Source organism: Xenopus laevis, chromosome 3L (genome assembly GCF_017654675.1).
Source record: "Xenopus laevis strain J_2021 chromosome 3L, Xenopus_laevis_v10.1, whole genome shotgun sequence".
Taxonomy (NCBI): Eukaryota; Metazoa; Chordata; class Amphibia; order Anura; family Pipidae; genus Xenopus; species Xenopus laevis.
In genome coordinates this window covers 142,606,307-142,628,074 of record NC_054375.1, presented here as the reverse complement: position 1 = coordinate 142,628,074, position 21,768 = coordinate 142,606,307, and the positions used below count along the sequence as shown (strand labels likewise).

Sequence of the window (21,768 nt, the reverse complement as noted above, 5' to 3'; positions counted from 1 at the left end):
AAACTATATATGAAGTTTGATTAAACTTGTTTATGATGTACTGGTCAGATTGTTAATATTTGTTTGATTTTGGTTGTGATAGGTGCCCTTTAAGGGTGCCAAACTAGTCCTTTGCATGTATAGTATGGTAAAATACAAAAGATCGTCTGTGGTTTGTTAGATGGGTATAAAAAAAACAAGAAGTTACTTGAAAAGCAGAAGTGGTAGAACTGTAGGAGAGTGTAGTCGTACAGATCCAATGAGACAGGAAAACAGAGAGACGGGGAACAAGAAACTAATTTACTGCCACAAAATGAACAGAGGTAAGTAATGGCACAGATATTTATTCACTGGGATGGGATAAATGGAATATAGATGTAATATGGGAATATGTTTTGGATGCATGTGATATAGATACACCTTAAAGAGAGAAAAATATTCTGTAGATGCTAGATGGATAGATAAAGAGGCAAAAGAGACACAGAAAGAAAGGGATAGGAGTGACCCTTTACCAAAATGTATACCTGTATCTACATGCTTTTCACCTACAATGCGCATTTTTACCCAAATTGGACATCATCATTTATATGACCCTGTTTCAACTAAATCTGTATATGGCCTGAATTACGCCTAATACACCATAAAAATGTATATGCGTCATTTATCTTGCGAGAATTTGGATGTCATATTTAAAATACACTGCGTATTTACAAAAGTGTGTTTTTCAAACGTGCAGATCCCATAGAGTCTATTGATTTGGTAGTTTCTTGACATATTGGAGTTTCTGCTGAAAAATGCCAATACTGGCGTCCTGTGGCGGATTTTGGCTTGCAGGCGCCCTGTGGGAATTGCCATAGTGCGTTTTCCATTATTTTCAGTGGTAGTGACGTTTATGCGTATTTACGCCCGACTGAGCTTTTTTAAAAATGCAACTTAAAAATGCCACGTCTGGCCTTGCCCTTACTCTATATACAGACATGCCTACCTCTGAAGTATATGCCTTCAACCCATAATGTCAATTTCTGTTAAACATAGTTTGATTTTTAACTAATAAGGGGTTTTGATTGGATGCCTGTATATGATATTGTTTTGCTTGGAGCCTATGATTAATTGCTGGGTAAGCATGAAAAGCGATGGCGTCATTATAGATTATTGTGACAGATTCATAATGGTACAGCCACCAAAATTGTGAGAACAATTAGATCTAATGATCGTTCTCAAATGTTGTACAGTGATCAAGAAATATTATTCAGAATTAGGTGCACCCTATGATACAAACACAGCAACATCCCATAAACAAATTCAAACAAAAACAAAAGAGAGCAATAATTATGTATCACTGAGGGGCACATTTACTTAGCTCGAGTGAAGGAATAGAAGAAAAAATACTTAGAATTTCGAAAGATTTTTTTGGCTACTTCGACCATCGAATTGGCTACTTCGACCTTCGACTACGACTTCGAATCAAACGATTCAAACTAAAAATCGTTCGACTATTCGACCATTCGATAGTCAGAGTACTGTCTCTTTAAAAAAAACTTCAACCACCTACTTCGCCACCTAAAACCTACCAAGGTACAATTTTAGCCTATGGGGAAGGTCCCCATAGGCTTTCTAACAATTTTCAGATTGAAGGAAAATCGTTCGATCGATGGATTAAAATCCTTCGAATCGTTCAATTCGAAGGATTTAATTGTTCGATCGTAGGAAATGCGGTAAATCCTTCGACTTTGATATTCGAAGTCGAAGGATTTTACTTTGACGGTCAAATATCGAGGGTTAATTAACCCTCGATATTCGACCCTAAGTAAATGTGCCCCTGAGTGTGTGATGTTTCTATGTCTTTCTTGTTTGGAAAGAGATACTGGGGTAGCTGAAGGTGATGCAGGGGGTTAAAACGCTAAACATTAGCAATAAACAATAAATCGTTTTACTGCCACAAATTAAAATGCAGTCATTCGCTTGAAAGCCCATTACACAATCCCAAATGTACAGGATGGGGGGATATTGGGATTTAGAAACTAGTGATTGGACTATGGTTGGTTGGTGACAAATAAAGACCCAATATAAAAACCTGCTGCTTTTTTCCCTTTAGATGCAATGAACCTACAACTGAAATCAATGAATGTAATCATTTACATTTTATTTTACACATGCCCCGCCTCCCAGGAAAATGTCAAGGCCATGCTGATGACAATATATATCAAAATGTGGGTGACTGCAAGAAGGAACCTACTGAGAATCCAGGGAAGAAGAAGAAGGAGATCCATCAAGATCCAAGACAAGAATCAAAATGTAATCTCTATATGTTTATTACCTTCATTTGGCAATGCTCTCTCAACAACAATGGATAGTAACCATCATTTAATCTGGTGGTGGATCCCACCACTGCTAGAAAACTCTCACAATGTCTATAGGGGTCTATAGTGGAAGCCGACATGACTTACAAAGGAGAATTAGGCAGCAGATGTTTAGCTTTTACTGTATGTTACAGAGGGGAGTTGGTATTGGGAGAAAAGCTAACTCTATACAGTTGAGCTGACACTCTATATTGCTGAAGGGAAACACAGTGGGAGAAATGGGGCCACTCTGTTTTTAAGAGGGGAGACAATAGTGTGAAAAGAGCTGATACTTCTTTATACATAAATGTGGCAGAAAGGTGAGATGTGGTTTTTACATGCAGGGCAAGGACTTTTTAATCAGAAAATGTTATTAGGCAAATGTGACCGACTGGTTGAATAGAGCCAGTGTCAGTTCTTCCCTGGAATTGTGTCTGTGTGTGTCTGTTTATTTATGTCATTTTATTCCCCACTTCCCTTTTTTTGTAACCACAGATTAAGGTTATTGAAAAGTTATTAGAAAAAGCAACTAGGGGTCATTTATCAAAACTAGGCAAATTTTCACCTGAAGTTTGGGTAAATATTTTGCCATATATTGCGATTCTTGCGAATGTGTACCTAATGGTCTATTCTTAGACTTATGGGCATAAAAAGCACTAAGTTTTTCCAGATGAAGTAACCAATGGCAGCCAAGCAAACATCTTATTGGTTGCTATGGATTATTTCACCTGGGCAGCCTTTCTGCCTTTTATTACATACAGGGCTTAGAAAATACAGGAATCACCGGCTGCCCCTAGGCCGCGCCCCTATTTTGTGCGGTCCTTGCGCCTCAGGGCCGCAGAGTCTTTGTGCCCACACTAACCCTTTTCCCTAGCGCATGTGAGCAAGCGCAGGAGCACTGGGGAGCTGCGCATCCCCAGTGCTCCCCTGAAAGTGGCTGGGCCGTCCTAGGCCCGGGCCTAAGTGGCCTTGCCACAAATCCAGGCCTGGGTATTCTCTGTGTAATGGCATATCTATATATCTGTCTCTGTTTCAGATCTGAAGGCAACTGAAAGACTGAGGGCACAAAGGACACTCTTGATTGCTATGATGATCCTGCACATCCTGACGCTCATTCTCCTCATCCTCTTCTCAAGCTTCCTGGTCACATACAGCAAGTTACCAATTTTTTTTTTATCCACAATGCACAGTTTTCCCTACAATTCCAGCATAATTTCATTGGTGTGTGTGTGATGTCACACTCACAAGCAGCTACACACATATTCCAGGCCTGTTTACCTCTGACCCAGTAACTCCACCCCGATGTTCTCCTTACTATTGCATCAAACATACAAATAGCAGCCTGGGTTTCATTTGTTTGCTTTGGTTCTTATCATTGTTAATGAAGCTGGTGTACCTGAGTCCAAACCCGCCGCTATCTCTAGGTTACCATTACTTACTCAGTGGTTGGCAAATCTACTCTCTGTCCGTGACCAGCACCCTCCATCATCATTCCCCCAGCTTAACTCTGTCTGACACTCACTCACCCAACTGGCTCCATTACCACTAGCACCTGATGAAGGATATGTTTATCCAAAACATGTTGTGATAAAATAAACACACTGAATTCATTGTGGTTCTCCAGAGTTTATTTTATGCTGATCTTTGAAATATTGTGGCCTGGACGGTGCCATTACTCTGTTGAGAAGAACCCTAACACATATTGGAGTGAGGGACCACCTAAAATTGTGCAATTATCTGTCTGACACTCACCCACCCAACTGGCTCCATTACCAACTCCCTTACTCTTGTGATGTCAGACACGGGCTGGTCGGCAGTTGGTTTATAAAGTACATCGACACAGTGGGTCAGGTTGGGAGAGTATGAGGTTAGGAATTTGTTTATATCTACGATTTGTGCTGAATAATTACATTATTGTTTTATTTATTTAGTTATTTATTTATTTATTTATTGTACTGGATATATGTATATGGATGTGTATGGGGTGACATTCATTCTGTGTATTAGGGATAGTTTTGTATACAGAATGTATTTGGGACAAACGGCACCCCATAGATGTGATCCTTGTATGAATTTCAAAGAGCACATTTAAACAGTTAAAATATGATTATGCTATATTCTTCTCTTTCAGGTTCCGATATTTTTGGGCAGCTGAATAAGACAGGTAAGTCGTCTCTATAAACCTTGTGAAAATACCAAACACCAGAACTGAACTGCAACAAAAGCAGCTTGATGTTTCCTATAAAGTGAGTAACCAGTAACCCCATTACAGAAGTCACATACAGTATACAAGCTTATATGATATTTTTGTTTCATGATAGTTCCCCCCTCAATTACAACATAAGCTCAATTGTCTTGCATGAAAGGGCTGCCAGTTATATGGAAAAACGTTTTGTAAGACTATTTCTAAGCATTATACAAAAAGGACAAATCTTTGCTAGAGAAAAAAACATGCCTATCACTGTTATTTCATTCCATTTATTAAAGGCACAGTGGGGGTCATTTATCAACACTGGGCAAATTTGCCCATGGGCAGTAACCCATGGCAACCAATGAAATTGCTGCATTCATTTTTCTACTTGCAGCTTGCTTTAAAAAGCTAATCACTGATTGGTTGCTATAGGTAACTGCCCATGGGCAAATTTGCCCAGTGTTGATAAATGAGCCCCAGTATGTTTTATAACATGAAGGCAATAAATAAGGCTTGTGCTGAACATACATTTTGCCTATTGTTTAATTAAGAAATATCTGTTTGTTGTTTGACCAGAAAATGAAACTACTTTTAATTTCTAACTTGACACTTCCTGGTTCTGCCAAGCACAGATTATACAGAGGACCCAAAATATGAGTGCAAACTTTTAGTATTTTGCAATTTACATTTATTTTCTGCTTTATGTGTCTTCTGAGACATTCAGATATAGACAGTTTATATGGCTAGGCAGGCTGGGTTCAGCAGAAGACCAGAGTGTCAAGAGCTCTAACCCTCATCATGTAATAAAAGACACTAAGTTTGCCCAGTAATCTACAGCATTAAATAAGATGTTTTCTTTTAAAGGGGACCCATCACCAAAAAAAATGATTCCAAAACCTATTTTATCACATTAGTCAAGCAAAATAAACTTTAATTACACTACATACATTTTTTGAATCTTGTTTCCTTCGGTCTGGGAATTCATAATTATAGCAAGGAGCCATTTTGTGGACACTGTTATTAAAGGAGAAGAAAGGGCATTGTACATTGTACACTTGGGTGCCTAACATTTGGCACCCCAAAGTGTACAAAGCCTTTCCTTCTTCTTTAAGACAAGCCTTGCATCATCTCAAAATCTTGCACCAGAATGGGGGACCTGACAGGGCTGTATTTATATATAGGCCCCCGAAGGGCTTGTGCCTAGGGAGGCACGTTTTTGGGGGTGGCGCTCGGGTGCCTATTTTGTAAAAAATTTTTTGTTTGTTTTTTTTAAACCCTCCCCACCCTCCGCCACAGATTTCTCTAGGAAATCAGGTGACAGAGCTGAGGGGGTGAGGGGTAGCGGGTCGGAGTAAGAATGCAGAAGTGACATCACACATCACTATCTCCCTTTGAAAAACAGGGAGAGTAAGTGAAGTATATACCCAAGGATTTCCCATTAGTGCTTTATTATAGCAAATAATTAGACATAGTTAAATTGGGTTGAAAAAAGACAAAGTCCATCAAGTTCAACCCCTCCAAATGAAAACCCAGCATCCATACACACACCCCTCCCTACTTTTAATTAAATTCTATATACCCATATCTATACTAACTATAGAGCTTAGTATCACAATAGCCTTTGATATTATGTCTGTCCAAAAAATCATCCAAGCCATTCTTATAGTCATTAACTGAATCAGCATCACAACATCACCCGGCAGTGCATTCCACAACCTCACTGTCCTGACTGTGAAGAACCCCCTACGTTGCTTCAAATGAAAGTTCTTTTCTTCTAGTCTAAAGGGGAGGCCTCTGGTACGGTGATCCACTTTATGGGTAAAAAGGTCCCCTGCTATTTGTCTATAATGTCCTCTAATGTACTTGTAAAGTGTAATCATGTCCCCTCGCAAGCGCCTTTTTTCCAGAGAAAACAACCCCAACCTTGACAGTCTCCCCTCATAATTTAAGTCTTCCCTCCCTCTAACCAATTTAGTTGCACTTAGTCTCTGCACTCTCTCCAGCTCATTTATATCCCTCTTAAGGACTGGAGTCCAAAACTGCACTGCATACTCCAGATATAGATATATATATATATCTATATATATATATATATATATATATATATATATATATACATCTATATATATATATATATATATTTTTTTTTTTTTTTTTTTTTATATTTATATAATTAAAACAATATGCAGAAAATAGTTTCTTTTTATTGTGTATTTATTTTAAGCAAGGGTCAGTATATATGTAACCTTTCCCTTTAAGTAAGACCAGATATTCTATAATCTATATATTTTGCTTTTTCTAGGCAAGAGCGCGCCAGTAAAAACACATATAAATAGTTCAGCCTTGGTTCTTGTTGAATTATTGTCATTATTAGTGATGAGCGAGTTTTTGGATCCACGACAAAATTCCTAATTTCGGCATCTGCAAATTTTTTCTCAAACCATGGCATCAATTTGCTGCGGAAAAATCTGCTGCGACAAAAAAGTTGCAGAGACAAAAAAGTCGCCAGAAGTATAAATTGTCGAGTGCAAAAAAATTGGTCGTGCATTAAAAAAATGTTGAGGCCCATTGACTTCAATGCCTTTTGTTTTCGCTCATTACTAATCATTATCCTATTCTGCTTAATGGTGAAATGTTGTCTGGTTGTTGGTGTCATATGTTACAAAGCACACACACGTGTCCATAAGTTTTTCTTGGAAAACCCTAATTGCCTTTTATATTTGCAGGAAAGGAGAAAACTGACCCGGCACCGTTAATAATAGCCATTAATGTGACTTTTGGTAAGAGGATCATTTATGAAAAGATCTGAATATAAAACGAATAAACGAATCCGAATGAGTAAACAAATCCGCTGAACAAATCCGAATGAGTATCCGAAAACCCTGAAATCATGATGGTGCTATTACATGCTAAAAAAAAAAATCGAAAATTGAAATCCTCGAAGTTGCTAAATATTTAAAATTTTTCTAAGGAGAGCTCCCATTGACTTCTACGTGGCTTTTAGATTACATACATTTACAATACAGTTTTTCATGGTCTTTACGTTTAATAAATAGTAAAAATTTTGCGTTTTAAAACATATGCTAGATTTTTAGTGCTTAAAAGTTCGAATCATGGACAAAAAATCCATAAATCGGCCCCTTGCCCAATGCTGCCATCTTGGGGTAGAAATCTAAAGTAGTAAATGTTGCTTTCTCCCTCGCATCTTCAAAAGTGTATGAGCTATAATATATATATATATATATATATATATATTTATCTATATATATCTATATATCTATATATATCTATATCTATATATCTATATATATCTATATATATATCTATATATATCTATATATATCTATATATATATATATATATATATATATATATATATAACCAAAGGAATGGTGCACTCCGTAGACAAAATTAATACCTGGGTGCCAGCATGGGAAATAAGCAGTGAAAAAGGATTGCGGCACTCACCCACAGGGATCTTCGTCAGGAGCAAAAACAAACAAACATGTTACAAAGCACACACACGTGTCCATAAGCTTTTCTTGGAAAACTCCCCTAATTGCCTTTTATATTTGCAGGAGAGGAGAAAACTGACCCGGCACCGTTAATAATAGCCATTAATGTGACTTTTGGTAAGAGGATCATTTATGAAAAGATCTGAATATAAAACGAATGAACGAATAAAAACGCTGAACAAATCCGAATGAGTATCTGAAAAACCTGAAATCCTGATTTACTCCAACTTTTTTGTGCTATTACATGCTAAAAAAAAAAAAAAAAAATCAAAAATTGTAATCCTCGAAGTTACTCAATATTTTAAAGTTTGCTAAGGAGAGCTCCCATTGACTTCTACGTGGCTTTTAGATTACATACATTTACAATACAGTTTTTCATGGTCTTTACGTTTAATAAATAGTAAAAATTTTGCGTTTTAAAACATATGCTAGATTTTTAGTGCTTAAAAGTTCGAATCATGGACAGAAAATCCATAAATCGGCCCCTTGCCCAATGCTGCCATCTTGGGGTAGAAATCTAAAGTAGTATATGTCGCTTTCTCCCTCGCATCTTCAAAAGTGTATGAGCTATAATATATATATATATATAACCAAAGGAATGGTGCACTCCGTAGACAAAAATTAATACCTGGGTGCCAGCATGGGAAATAAGCAGTGAAAAAGGATTGCGGCACTCACCCACAGGGATCTTCGTCAGGAGCAAAAACAAACATGGCTTAATAATAAAACATTTTTTGTTTTTTCACTAAAACCCTGTGAGTGCCGCAATCCTTTTTCACTATATATATATAAACAATAACAATGTTCAACCGCACTCCACTCAATTAGTAAATAACCCTCATGCAACTCACAGAAAAATTCGGCCAGGATTCGACCTTTTTCAGCAGGATTCGGATTCTGCCTAGTCGAACCAAATCCGAACCCTAATTTGATTATGCAAATTAGGGGCGGGAGGAAAATTGTGTGACTTTTTGTCACAAAACAAGGAAGTAAAACATGTTTTCCCCTTACCACCCCTAATTTGCATATGTAAATTAAGATTCGGATTCAGTTCGGTATTTGGCCGAATCTTTCGGTGCATTCCTAGTATAAAAAGAGATCTATGTAGAACGAGTGCACACCGGGAAAATTGTTTTTTAAAAAAAATCACATATTTTTTATTTGAAAAAATGTTTAAAACAGGCCGACGTTTCGGCCTCCTTCTAAGACCATTATCAAGACGTCTTGATCTTGGTCTTAGAAGGAGACCGAAACGTCTGCCTGTTTTAAACATTTTTTCAAATAAAAAATATGCGATTTTTTTTTTAATACATACAGTAAATATATATATGCCTAATAGGGTTCAAATTACTATACATTAATACTGTATATACCTGTGTATGTTCACCTCATCATTATCTCTCCTTTGCAGATAATTCGAACAGTGTATGCAGTGACGTGACTTTGGGTAAGCACATTCTATATAAGGCCCTATTCATGCTTTATCCAGTAGTAGCACTTAGAATTTATATTTAAGAGACACTCACTATTGAAATTGAATCGAGGAACAGGCTGAGATTGTAGGAATCTGTCGTGAACTTTGGACATAGTCACATCAATTCCATTAATGCACTTTACTTGAAAAAAATTCTAGTATCTGTATTCAACAATTCTATTCAACGGCAGACAATGGTAACGCCGATCTGAGTGCCGTAAAGACAAGGGAAAAGTCTGTAGTGCTCTGGCCAAGGTTATTATCCCTTAGGACACTCACCCAAGAGCTGCCAGGTCTGCAAACTAGAAAGCTAGAAAACCCACCCTCACTTTAGAATCATTTATAAACACACCCACAGAGTTAAATTTTATTGTTATAGAATGGTAAAGTCGAAGCAACTTTTCAATGGGCCTTCTTTTATTAGTTTTCATTATTTGCCTTCTTTGTAACTTTCAAATGGGGGTCTCTGACACCATCTAAAAAAACAAATGCCCTGTAAGGCTACAAATATATCATTATTGCTTTTTTATTACTCATCTTTCTACATCTTTCTACATCTGCATTCAAAGCACTTCATAACTCTGCCCCACCCTACATCTCTGAACTCATCTCTATATACTCACACAAACGCTTACTACGCTCCTCTACTGACCTGCTACTCAACTCTTCTCTCATTACCTCCTCACACGCTCGCATTCAAGACTTTGCAAGGGCTGCACCCCTCCTCTGGAACTGTCTCCCACGGTCTGTCCGACTTTCTCCCAACTTTTCTGCTTTCAAGAAATCTCTGAAAACGCACTTCTTTTGAGAAGCCTACCCTCACTCTGCTTAACTACCAAACGCAACACCACATACAGTACAACATCTCTCACCCACTTAATTCTGATCTTGCCCACTCCCACACCTTGTGTATTACTCCCTTCCCTTTAGAGTGTAAGCTCTTTTGCATAGGGCCTTCCTCACATTTTGTACCGGTATTGAGTGTGATGTATGTAACTCCATATGTTCTATGTATATCATTTCATGTGATTTAGTTGTATAATCAAATTTACTTTACAGCGCTACGCAATATGTTGGCGCTATATAAATACATGTTAATAATAAAATAATAATACTCAGACCCTCCCCTATTCATATTCCCGTCTCAAATCAGTGAATGATTGTAAGGATAATTTGGACCTAAGCAACCAGGTTACTAAAATTTCTGAAGAGCTGCTGAATAAAAAGCTAAATAACTCGAAAACCACAAATATTAGTAAATGAAAACCAACTGCAAATTGTCGCAAAATATCACTCTCTACATCATACTAAAAGTTAAAGGTTAACAACCGCTTTAAGGTACTTGTCTCCAAACACACTCCAGCACTTCCACATGGTTGCCAATACAATACATGCAAACCATTTTGATGAATTGGGCACATTGGTTTAAGGGAGTCAATATATTATTTATTTACCATTACTAATATTGTGCTGTGTAAGTGTTCTTGTGAAAGAGGGGAGGTGGATATGGCATATGACTTGACTTAGAGAGAGAGAGAGAGGTTGCTGGAACAGGGAAAATGACCTGACCTGGGGGGGGGGGGGTATATGGTGCAACATCATTATCTAGAAGTAAATGGTAACCAGAGCTTTAGAAAACTTCCACTCACTATTGTTATAATGTTCAAGTTCTTATTTTGTTAGGGCAGGTTGTTAGATATACGGATTAGGCTGTTATTTAATTTTATTTCAAGTATGACGTATGTGTTAGTTCTTTGTCCCAGTGTTCTGGTAATTTCGTAATCTCTTTTCTCCAGCCTGATTTTTTCCTATGTGTTTTTTATTCTGTTGCTTCTTCAGAAAATTGCAACTGCATGCAGTGTGTTTGCAACACAAAGAAGAATTACTGCTCGTGTTTAACAGAAAAGAAAATTGCAGTCAGAGCTTGGTAAAAACATTTTTAACAGGCTTTGCTCTTGTCTATTAGAATTGTGTATTCCAGTGGCATAACTAGAGTGTGCCGGTCCCCCCTTGCAAAAAAATCTTCAGAGGGGGAGCGCACTCAGATCATCATCCTCCCACCTTTAACCATATCCTGCACTGACTCTGCCCACTCTCCATGTGGCCCATCCCACTCCCCACCAACTCCGCCCACTCTTCACCCTGTTTCTCTGCTTCTTGTTAACTATAGAGGAAGCAGACCCCACAGTCTAGGCCCCCCTTTTTCCAAAGTTCCCCTGCAATTGCTGGGTCTGCTTCCTCTTTAGTTACACCACTGATGTATTCCCTTACTTGACATATCATATTATAACAGACCACAGGAAAAATAAACAGGCATTTAAAGGGATACTGTCATGGGAAAACATGTATTTTTCAAAACACATCAGTTAATAGTGCTACTCCAGCAGAATTCTGCACTGAAATCCATTTCTCAATAGAGCAAACTGATTTTTTTATATTAAATTTTGAAATCTGACATGGGGCTAGACATATTGTCAGTTTCCCAGCTGCCCCAGTCATGTGACTTGTGCCTGCAATTTAGGATGGAACTACTTTCTGGCAGGCTGTTATTTCTCCTACTTAATGTAACTGAATCAGTCTCAGTGGGACTTGGCTTTTACTATTGAGTGTTGTTTTTAGATCTACCAGGCAGCTGTTATCTTGTGTTAGGGAGCTGCTATCTCATTACCTTCCCATTGTTCTGTTTTAGGCTGAAGGGGGAAAGGGAGGTACAGTAGAGCAGTAAAGAGTGACTGAAGTTTATCAGAGCACAAGTCACATGACTGGGGGCAGCTGGGAAACTGACAATATGTCTAGCCCCATGTCAGATTTCAAAATTGAATATAACCAAATCTGTTTGCTCTTTTGAAAAATGGATTTCAGTGCAGAATTCTGCTGGATCAGCACTATTAACTGATGCGTTTTGAAAAAAACATGCTTTCCCATGACAGTATCCCTTTAAGGAATTCAAGTTGCAGAATCAACTTAAACTTTTATTAGGTACAAGGAGGCTAAAGCACACAACAAAAGCATCAGGCAAGCATAAAATTTTAATAAAAATGGTTAAGAAGAGTAAAACAGTTATATTAATAGTTTTTGTTTTTTGTGGGTTTTTTTTAAATAAAATAAGAGTTTGTGGAACCTTTGGTTTTTGGGTCAGGTAAATTGGTTGATGAAAACAGGGAGAAAGCAGAGGTTTCAAATCTCTTCTTTTCTCTCATGAGTTACCAATTAATATATGATTCCTTTTGGATAGTTAGTGAATGCTTGACTCAGAAGGAAGTCCAAAAGAGACTTAAATGTGTGGAAGTAAACCATGGTGGTATTCATCCCTGGAAACTAAAATAGTTTAGTGCTGTGATTGCCAAACCACTTTACTTAATTTTCCATGATCAATGTCTGGCATGGTGCAGAGAGATTGGGCTAATGTGGTGCCCATATTCAAAAAGGGATCCCACATTCAGCCTAAAAACTAGTGGCCTGTTAGTCTGACATCAGTGATAGGAAAGCTCTTGGAAGGGGAAATAAGGGATAAGATATTGGAATACATTTCAAATCACAATTCTTTGAGTTTGTGCCAGCACATTTGCCAGCAATTGAGTTTGCCAAAACCAGAAAAATGTTTTGCTTTATACTGTGCCACATTGTGACTCCTGGAAAATCTGATTGGGTTGAGAGCTCTTATTTCCTCTGGAAATGTTTTCTAAAGAAAGATTATGTTACAGATCTTTTTATATAGAGTGTATTATGGACCATGTGGTAAGGAAGGTCCTGGTGCAGAGTAAGACATGAGAATAACCAACTGAGAGATAGTGTGTAACGTTCAGATATTCTAATACCAATAGATATTTACGTAGGCCTTACCAATATAAGGTTTGACAAATGTCTTATTCCCAAAATTTAAGAGGGCCCTAAACACTAAATTATCAAAACACCACTGAGCAGACCTTCTCTCAGTTTAAAACAAAGTAAAAATAGTGGGCTTTGTACCCTGGTAGGGAAACCTCACATGCAACTGATAGGGCTAGAAAACAAAAATGTGCACACACAAAGTTGAATTAAATGAACTTATTTTAAAAAGGTATATAAACTGATGATTATAACAGTGTTTATTTTGTTACAAGCTCTTGTCTGTGTTTTGGATCCCCTGCAACAGTTCCCTCCAAAGGGCTCCCTCAAGACCTACCTGTCTAAAGAAGACTCAATGATGCACCAGGAAGTCAGGAAACTACAAAGAATTGTCACCAACCCTTTCCAACAACTATATACCAGTTTTATCCCCATTCCTTGTGAGCAGGTCCCTCTTATGTTATAAAACCTATTACATTAGCCTTGTTTATTTATTGTAAGTCCCCTGTTTGTTGCAATGTTATTTTAATGTTCTGTGTTACTTGCTACTGCTATCGAATGGATGATGATAATGATTCCTCTCTTTAAGATGAATCCAATGATTGGTTGCTTAAGCCCCCCCCCTCCCACTTGTGGTCCTTCATCTTGCCCGAATCAATGGATTTGTAGAATAAAATATCCTTAATTACAGCTGCATTATAAATTATAGTACATGTGTGGAAGGGTAAAGGTTTAACTCATCTCTATGTCAGGCAGTTCCCATGGGGATTAAGACAACCAAGTTCCCTTAGGTTTTGCAGTTGGGAGGGGAACTGTTTTCTTTTCCTGGTGAGAGAGTTGCATGGCAGTTTAATATGGTGGTCAGGAGTTGTCAGTAGTGAAAAAAAAATTACGAAACGGCAAAAAAGCGCGAAACACGTTCAAGTCAATGGGTGTCAAAAATATTTACGCGTGACAATTTTTTATGTACGCTCCATATGAGTTACAGTCAATGGTCGTTTTTTTCTTGTGGCAACTATTTTGTCTAAATGCATTAAAGTCAATGGCCATTATTTTTCTTATGGTGACTTTTCTTGTCTCTTGTTTCTTGGGTGAATTTTTGCAGCAGTTTTGTGAAAAAAAATCGCAGATGGCAAATGCGGAATTTTGCTGCGAATCCATGGCTGGTGAAAAATATTTGTTATTTACTAGTTGTCAGGTTTCAATAGTCTTTATAAAGAGAAGTCATCAGGTGCTAGGCCTCCTGGTTCTCTATCTGAGAGGCAGGTCTGAATGTTGAGGGTCCAGTGGCTGAACTATGGCTTATTTTCTTACGTTAACTCAGGATATCAGGATGACGAGTATTAGTTAATGATAGTTAGAAATACAGTAGTACACCCCAGAGGTGTAAGTCAGGAAAGGTCAGTAAACAAGGGTAGCTTTGTGCCCCAATTCAGGAGGATTATTGTGGATAGTGCTCCCCAGGCATTACTATCTAGTGTATCCTTCCTACTCCTGGATGACATTCACTGTGGCCATTTCAGCATTTAACAGTATCTGAGAGAGATTCTACACATTTCATTTGTGCTGCCTTATTTGAGTTCCATTGCAGTTTGCATCGTTGTCTCTTCTGTTAAAAATAAATGATCAGTTGCCTATAGACACTAAAAGAGAACTTGGCATCATTATCCTATCTCTTGTTGTTTAATAAATTCCTTTTTAAGATCCACTGGTGCCTAATTTATTTATTCAACCTAAGGGTTATACCTCATCTACACCCTTCCATGTGAGCCTGCTGTACAGCACTGCATTTACCAATAGGCTCTAAATTGGTGCCCAATTTGGTGCACTGAAAGGGTAAATTGTGTTAAAATGGATCTTAGTTACACAGTGGACACCTGGCAAAGGTAATTGAGGGCTGGAGCCTTTGCTAAATAGGTGAATAATAACAGAGTTTCTTGGTATCAGTTTGTGGGTGCTAAACGAGGCAACTGACGATTGTGGGAGGACCATTTGGGTTGGGCCAAAAGTTAAAAGGATACTGCCATTTTTTTTCAAAACGCATCAGTTAATAGTGCTGCTCCAGCAGAATTCTGCACTGAAATCCTTTTCTCAAAAGAGCAAACAGTTTTTATATTTAATTTTGAAATCTGACATATTGTCAGTTTCCCAGCTGCCCCTAGTCATGTGACTTGTGCTCTGTTAAACTTCAGTCACTCTTTACTGCTGAACTGCAAGTTGGAGTGATATCAACCCATCCCTCACCCCCCCCAGCAGCCTAACAACAGAACAATGGGAAGGTAACCAGATAGCAATTCCCTAACACAAGATAACAGCTCCCTGGTAGATCTAAGAACAGTACTCAATAGTAAAATCCAGGTCCCACTGAGACACATTCAGTTTCATTGAGTAGAAGAAACAACAGCCTACCAGAAAGCAATTCCATCCTAAAGTGCTGGCTCTTTCCTGGACAACTCCATGTCATACTTACCGGGATAGCCCCACCCCAGTGCTCCCATCAGAAGGACCCTCCCCAAAGCTTTAAAAGCCCAACCCCACCCCCCAGTCCGGTGTCTTTTTTCCTTCTGCTTCAGTTTATTTTTTGCTCCTGTTAGAAGCAAGTTTTCTTTTTAACCTTGGGGAAGCATTAGAGCTGCTGTTAGCGTCCTAGAGACTCGGGGTTGGTCCTGGTGATCTTTTTACCCCTAAGCACATTACCTCAGGTGGAGTCTTCAGTGTTTTATCATCTGGATCAGTAGGCACAGTGTTACTGTGGCTAATATCATTGGGTTTTCCTTGATCCATGTGTCCTCCAGCCTGATTATATCCAGGTCTGTGGCAAGTGTCCTCCCATCCGTATGCCTAACTGGGCATGTCTAAAAAGCGTCCAATGGCATTGTGGTATATGGTCCATACACCCTTATGATTTTTACGGATGGGAGAGGGAGGTGGCAATTAGTTACGTTATTCTGATAATATTAAGTTAGCGGCCTGAACCTTATGGCCTCCTTCTATATAGGATTATGCACCGTGTGTATCACAAAGGTGGTGTGAGAGTAGTGGCCAATTCTGGCTTAAAGGTAAATGGCTATACTGCATATGGGCGTTAATGCAATAGTCAAACAGCAGGTAGGTATTGTACAATTGCTGTACTATAACCATGGACTTGTAGACCACAATCATTGGTGTCTGTGTGGTCCATTTTTTTGTTACATTCATAACTATAGGCTGTTGGAGTAGTTAATAGTCTTGAGGTACTCACTAATTAGAATATATGTTCTATGACTGGACTTAAATAAGCTATATACTGTATCCTGCCTTTTGCGATAGGATTGGCCTGGGGCTGAATGGATGTAGATATGTGTACAGTCGTATATTCATTCAACAAGGATTCTAATATCGGCACAGCCGGAGATCAGGCAAGATAAATGTTCTATATATTCCAATGATAAATCAAGGTCTATTTACAAAACTGGTATGATATTCATCAAGATCTCTTTCTTAGGTTACAGGGGTGCAACTTATCTTGTCTCAGTCTTGAAGACAGTAGGTACATCAGTTAGTGCAAATTTTAATTATTTCAATGAGGTATTCTATAGTAGAGACCTATTCAGTTGTCTCAAGTACAATAGGGGTCCAGTCAGCTCTCTGACTAAATACTCATGGGTCATATTATATTAATGGGTACCATATAAAGCTCTCTGTAAAATTAGGTATACTCCATCAATGCAGCTATAGCTAAAGTTTCAGTTCCATTTAAAAAATAAAAAATTTAGCCATAGGTTCATTATAATAGGCTGTTTCTGTCATGTTTACCCTTATGGTGGACAGGAGGCATGCAATTATAGCATACTGGGTTCTAAAGGTCTATGTTACTCTGGTTTGGCCTTTTACACCGCCATAGACTGGCCTGGCTAATTGGGGTAAGTATCATAAGGCTTAACTTCAAGCTATAAAAATTGTCTTATTCACCATATCCTTTTGCACCAAGGCTGCAGTATCAGACTTAGGCAAGGCCCTGGTTATGGCATCTCTTACCAACAGGCTTGGACATGCTAGTATAGTTAGTAGGGGAGTTCCATTACAGAATAATAGGTGAATAATTCTATCCCCATACTTTTAATCTTAAACATTTAAGAATGGTCTTTATGAACTGTCCAGGTCCCAAGCCAGAGCCCTTGGATATGACTATAACCCATCTCTAGCAATATTGTTGGTTGTTATACTTCCTAGAGTCAGTCAAATGTCTTCCTATAGGGTAAACTCATGGGAGCATGCCATACGGATTTGATTCTAGGCCCAATCTATGGGATACAATAACTTCAGCTATGTACAGGTCACACCCGTGAAGGCTCGAGGACGGTATCATAGCAAGGTTATGCATATCTGCATGCATTTCTGTTACCCGGTCCACTCCAGGGCACGGTGATCATTAATACTATCCAGTCTTGTTTGGTGGAGGATCATGAGCTAATGATAAAAACAATTTCAATCTGTTCAGACTGCAGAATGCTCCTAGATACCTCACAGGGCAGGTAAGGTACTCTAACAGTGGCAGCACTCCTTCTCCATGAGTCATTTTACGGACCTTTCATTGAGAGGTGTATTGGTTATGGTCCAGAATAAATACAGGTTCCTTAGTATTAAAGAGAGGGGGAACTACACTAGGTGATGCCATCTATCGGTAGTGTCATACAGAGCAGGGTCATGTGAGGATATTTCCTTCCCCTACTAAATCCTCTTTTGCAGGTACCATGCTTTTGAGCCATTTCCAAGAATCCTCTGGTGGATGTTATGCGGTTGGAATAAACATGCTGGCATGAGTAAGACTATGGAGAAGTGTTACTCTGGGTTCCTATCCGCTTCTCTTTAATTAAAGATAGTTCTCTCTTTTTAAATGGAATTGTCATGCTGGTTTCACACTCAATATCATTACTTTGGTGTGGGTTCTTCCTTTAAGTCCAATCATAACTAAAATCATTTCCTAAGTAAATACACTATGTGAAAGTTCAAGAAATCTGATTTGTTTGTATATTGTAAATCATCAGCTCACTATACTTTCTGCAAGATCTCCCCTATCTCCCCTGCAGTTCTAGCTGAGGCAGCCATCTTGGATTTCACTGGCTCCTCCAACCTATATCTTCACAGCCAACTGCAGCTCTGAAATCTCACGCATGCTCAGTTGAAGTTCCTTGTTGCTTAGCAACCCTTCTAAACTATTTTCAAATCAGCCAAACCTGTGTGTTAGCTGCTGTACAGTAGTGCTGCCACCTGCTGGAAGTTAGTGTGTGCCCTTCATTTGCATAATGACTTGACTAACAGGGGACAAGATAGGGAAATCTCATGATACTTCTAGTGGAGGAGTTTACTAAAACAAGGCATTCTGGGTAGAATACTCAAAGCAGTGTTACACTCTGAGCATGCTCCTGAAATTTGCATATTATGGTCTCTGTTATAGTCTCAGTATGGTCTCCCTCAGTAAAATAACTCATTTGACAAAATAAGGGATTTTTTAAAACCTGCAGTTTTTTCTTCAAAAAATTATAAATGTAGCTTGAGTAAACGTGTTTATGTTGTACTGGTCAGATTGTTAATGTGTTTGATTTTCTCTGCCAGTCCATTTCCTCTGAAAATACAGAGTTCACAGGTTTTCCACAAGGTGATTTTGGTCCACCTGTGGGGGTTTCATTCTTCTGAGTTTTATCCGGTATAGATTACACTTGGGGGCTGATTCACTAAGGGTCGAATTTCGAAGTTAAAAATACTTCGAAATTCGACCCTCGAATTGAAATCCTTCGACTTCGAATATCGAAGTCGAAGGATTTAGCGCTAATCCTGCGATCGATCGATCTAAGGATTTTTCGTTCGATCGAACGATTAAATCCTTCGAATCGAACGATTCGAAGGATTTTAATCAAACGATCGAAGGAAAATCCTTCGATCAAAAAAAGGTTAGCAAGCCTATGGGGACCTTCCCCATAGGCTAACATTGACTTCGGTAGGTTTTATCTGCCGAAGTAGGGGGTCGAAGTTTTTTTTAAAGGGAAAGTACTTCGACTATCGAATGGTCGAATAGTCGAACGATTTTTTACTTCGAATCGTTCGAATCGAAGTCGAAGGTCGTAGTCGAAGGTCGAAGTAGCCCATTCGGTGGTCGAAGTACCCAAAAAATACTTCGAAATTCGAAGTATTTTTCATTCGAATCCTTCACTCGAGCTGAGTGAATCGGCCCCTTGGTATCAAGGAAGAAATTTGCCAAACACAAAAGGCTAGTGAAGCGGGAATATCCCCTGCATCTTTATTTAGTCATATGATGTAACGTTTCGGGGGCGTGCCCCTTCTTCAGACATAGATTACACTTGGCCAGTTTTCCTTATGTGGAACTAATTCCCTCCCATTGGGATATTATCTTGCTAAATCCCGGTAAGTATGACATGGAGTTGTCCAGGGAAAGGGAAGATTGTATCATACTTACCGTGATCTTCCTTTCCTGGATAACTCCATGTCATAGTTCCCATCCCTTTTTCGGTAGTTTCTAGAAGCTTATTACGAGACACCGGACTGGGGGTGGGGTTGGGCTTTTAAAGCTTATCCCGGTAAGTATGACATGGAGTTATCCAGGAAAGGAAGATCACGGTAAGTATGATACAATCTTCCCTTTTCTGAAAGCACATGACCAGGCAAAATGACCTGAGATGCACCTACACACCAATATTAAAATAAAATAAATACACTTGCTGGTTCACTGATTACATTTTATATGGTAGAGTGAATTATTTGCAGTGTAAACAGTGTCATTTAGAAATAAAAACTACACCATAAAAATCATGACAGAATCCCTTTATATGGGAAAGTAAAGGCTTTTACAGAGGCTGTTATAGCAGCTCCCTGGAACACAAGTGTGTTAGTGTACTGGATGTGTCTATAGCTGTGGCCCCCACACCCAAGTTGACCCACATGGAGGAAACTATGGGAAGTGGTTGGGTAGGCAGATAGATATCCATTAATAGATAGTAATATTACATAAACATACTACTGGACCCTTCAAAAACTGGGCTTTTTCTCCAGGGGGCCAACTGTGCTGTGTATTCACCAAGTGTATCAATCTTTAAAGGGGTACTGCTCGCCTTGGATACATTTCCATGGATTGTAGAAAGGAGAGCAGTCGACAGAGCAGATTACTGTAAAAGTGAAGTTTATTTCAGACTTGCTGACACAACATGTTTCGGTCCCAGATCGGTTCCCTTTATCAAGTGTAACAGTGAACAGAACACAACTGGCTATTTAAGCCCATGCTGTACAACCCCCCCACTAAAAATAATTAGCTTAATTAATTCAATCACAGTTCATAAAATGTCCATTTCTGCAATACATAGTGTCCATCATAATTGTTGGCAATGGTTCACAGTGTGAATACATAGGGGCCAATTCACTAACTTCGAGTGAAGCATTCAAAGTAAAAAAACTTCGAATTTCTAAGTGTTTTTTGGGCTACTTCGACCATCGAATGGGCTACTTCGACCTTCGACTTCGACTACGACTTCGAATCGACGGATTCGAACTAAAAATCGTTCGACTATTCGACTATTCGATAGTCGAAGTACTGTCTCTTTAAGAAAAAACTTTGACCCCCTAGTTCGCCATCTAAAACCTAACGAACTCAATGTTAGCCTATGGGAAAGGTCCCCATAGGCTTGCCTACGTTTTTTTGGTCAAGGATAATCCTTCGATCGTTGGATTAAAATCCTTCAAATCGTTCGATTCGAAGGATTTAATCTTTCGATCGAAGGATTATTCGATCAAACTATTTGCGCTAAAATCCTTCGACTTCGATATTCGAAGTCGAAGGATTTTAATTCCCAGTCGAATAATGAGGGTTAATTAACCCTCGATATTCGACCCTTGGTGAATCAGCCCTATAGTGTCCATCATGTGTCTGTTAAAAGTAAAAGGACACATAGATACTGCACAAAAAAACAGTTTTTTCCTATTAATAACATTGGCATCAAGCATAATTTTTACCGGCCAGGCCAGTAAATACCGGGCAGGTGGCAACCCTAACTTCATCACCCCTTCTACTTTTCCTCAGTTGCATTGGGTTGTGTTTAAATTCATTAAAATGTCTAGAAACATGTGTATCAGGCTGTGTGTTAATTTTAAAGTTTCTTATATTGCCTTTATGTTCCTGTATCCTGCTTTTCACCTCTCTTGTAGTTTGGCCAACTTAACCAAACCCACATGGGCACTTCCGCAGATAGACAACATATGAGGAATTACAGGTGGCTTATGTGTTAAGATTAATTTTTTATACCTTAGTCGGATGGTTAATCTTAGACGCCTTTATCATTGAGGAACAGCAATTGCAACTTAAACTAGGATATGTACCTTTTTTAGGTTTACCAAAAAAAAGACATTTCTTGGGACTGATGACTGACGGGCATAACTTATCCTTAAGGGTAGGAC

The 21,768-nt window shown here is 38.6% G+C and overlaps 1 protein-coding gene across 4 annotated transcripts; it reads left to right on the top strand.

The window, feature by feature from the left end:
- The first annotated feature begins 187 nt into the window (after nt 1-187).
- On the top strand, nt 188-14,992 carry LOC121401616. Of its 4 annotated transcripts, XM_041587143.1 has the most exons (9): nt 188-302; nt 2,149-2,274; nt 3,355-3,471; nt 4,450-4,482; nt 7,236-7,289; nt 8,088-8,141; nt 9,436-9,471; nt 11,338-11,425; nt 13,602-13,771. In XM_041587143.1, the coding sequence occupies exons 1-9, from the start codon at nt 239-241 to the stop codon at nt 13,669-13,671; spliced, it is 642 nt and encodes a 213-aa protein (XP_041443077.1). In that variant the 5' UTR covers nt 188-238; the 3' UTR covers nt 13,672-13,771. The 4 variants fall into 4 exon arrangements, with proteins under 4 accessions (XP_041443077.1, XP_041443076.1, XP_041443079.1 ...); XM_041587142.1 differs by lacking the exon at nt 11,338-11,425 and having other exon boundaries at nt 13,602-14,992; XM_041587145.1 differs by lacking the exon at nt 8,088-8,141.
- Nucleotides 14,993-21,768: the final 6,776 nt, after the last annotated feature.